Here is a 1,428-nt window from a genome sequence, read left to right on the forward strand (position 1 = left end):
TGATAACTTTGTACAATCTTACAATTTATAATACATGCGATATTCATTATTAAAAGCTTTAAAAAAAAATAATAGGAGGGTTAATTAATCTAACTTTGTATATAATAATTTATGGTGTTGTAATAGTTCATGAACTTATTAGTTTGCACATCGCGCCCTCTTGTGGTGGAAAATGATCACGACGAGCTTCCGCCATTGCTGACGCTAGTTCCGGTTGTGCAGCAGCCATTTTGTCTGTTCGGGCAAGTCTACCCTGACGGTTGCGAACTGCAGTTCCACCTTAGGAAACAATTTGAAATGTTGTTGTGGTTACTTCAGTTTCACGTTTTCTACCGTCTGAGCGCCGTTTAAAATTCATATCTCTATTTTACAAACCGGGGAGGGCCCTTCCTCTTCGACAGGAACCCGTAATTGAGCGTAAAAAAGCGCGGGTCAGCTGAGACATGTCGAGTGAAGAAAGCTACTTGGCCATCATACGCTATTTGACCGATGAACGGGAGCCATATGCGCCGGGGACGCCCGGTAATACCAAGAGAAAGATACGCAAAGCGGCTACATGCTACGTTGTGAGGAACGGGACTTTGTTTTATCAGCGTCGCCTGAAGGGGCAGAATGATTTCACGGAGCTGGAGGTGGTGCTGCAGGACAGCCGGAGGAAGGAACTTATCAACGACGCGCACATTATAAGCGAAGGAGGGGAGCACCTGAACCAGCAGCTCACCTGGGAGACCATCTCTCAGAAGTACTGGTGGAGAGGTAACACACTGGACTCACATCTAGATATGTGGGTATAATCTCTGTGAGGTGATTAAATCAGCCAGACCGGTGTAAACATAAAGGCTTGTAATGTTACCCGTCATACAAATACGTCACTAAACTTTGTCTCCATCTAGTGGTGAAATAAAGTGTTGCGTTTAAGTGCATGTATTCTTTTATTAAGTCACATACATGTACAAAGACAGAAGATAGACTCAAGCAGCCGTGGTGGTGGTAATGATGCTACAACACATTTAAATAAAAAAAGAACAATAAAGTTAACATTTTGTTGAACATCAGAGAGTAAAATGATGTTTTTAACTAAATGGAAACAAAAACAAAACGAAAACTATCAGAGGGGTATTCCAGGTAGGAGGTTCAACAAACTCTGAGTTGATTTACCCTGAGATGGGAAAGTCTGAGTTACCTGTTCCAGAACAGCTGATTAAGTCAACTCTGAGTATGTTCACTCTGGGTTAAGCCGACAATAAAAAGCCATCATCAATGGAGCTCCGACTCCACGATTCACCATGGCAACAGATAAATAAAAGACAGCGCCTCCATTTTAATCCAGTGGATGCAGAGATATTAATGCATGTGTAGCAGACGGTGCACGTTTATCTTTAAAAGAAGAGCCTGAGTCAGAGCGAGGAAAGTGTAAATAAGTTAACC

General features: G+C 42.3%; 1 protein-coding gene across 1 annotated transcript in view; it reads left to right on the forward strand.

The window, feature by feature from the left end:
• The first annotated feature begins 238 nt into the window (after positions 1–238).
• zbtb11 (zinc finger and BTB domain containing 11) overlaps positions 239–1,428 on the forward strand; it is an 11,976-nt gene continuing 10,786 nt past the window's right edge. Inside the window, exon 1 of the mRNA XM_050055188.1 lies at positions 239–756. Within this exon, the coding sequence (XP_049911145.1) occupies positions 444–756 (313 nt within the window). The 5' untranslated portion in view covers positions 239–443. The remainder of the gene's footprint in view (positions 757–1,428) is intronic.

This window comes from Epinephelus moara, chromosome 10 (assembly GCF_006386435.1).
Source record: "Epinephelus moara isolate mb chromosome 10, YSFRI_EMoa_1.0, whole genome shotgun sequence".
Classification (NCBI taxonomy): domain Eukaryota; kingdom Metazoa; phylum Chordata; class Actinopteri; order Perciformes; family Serranidae; genus Epinephelus; species Epinephelus moara.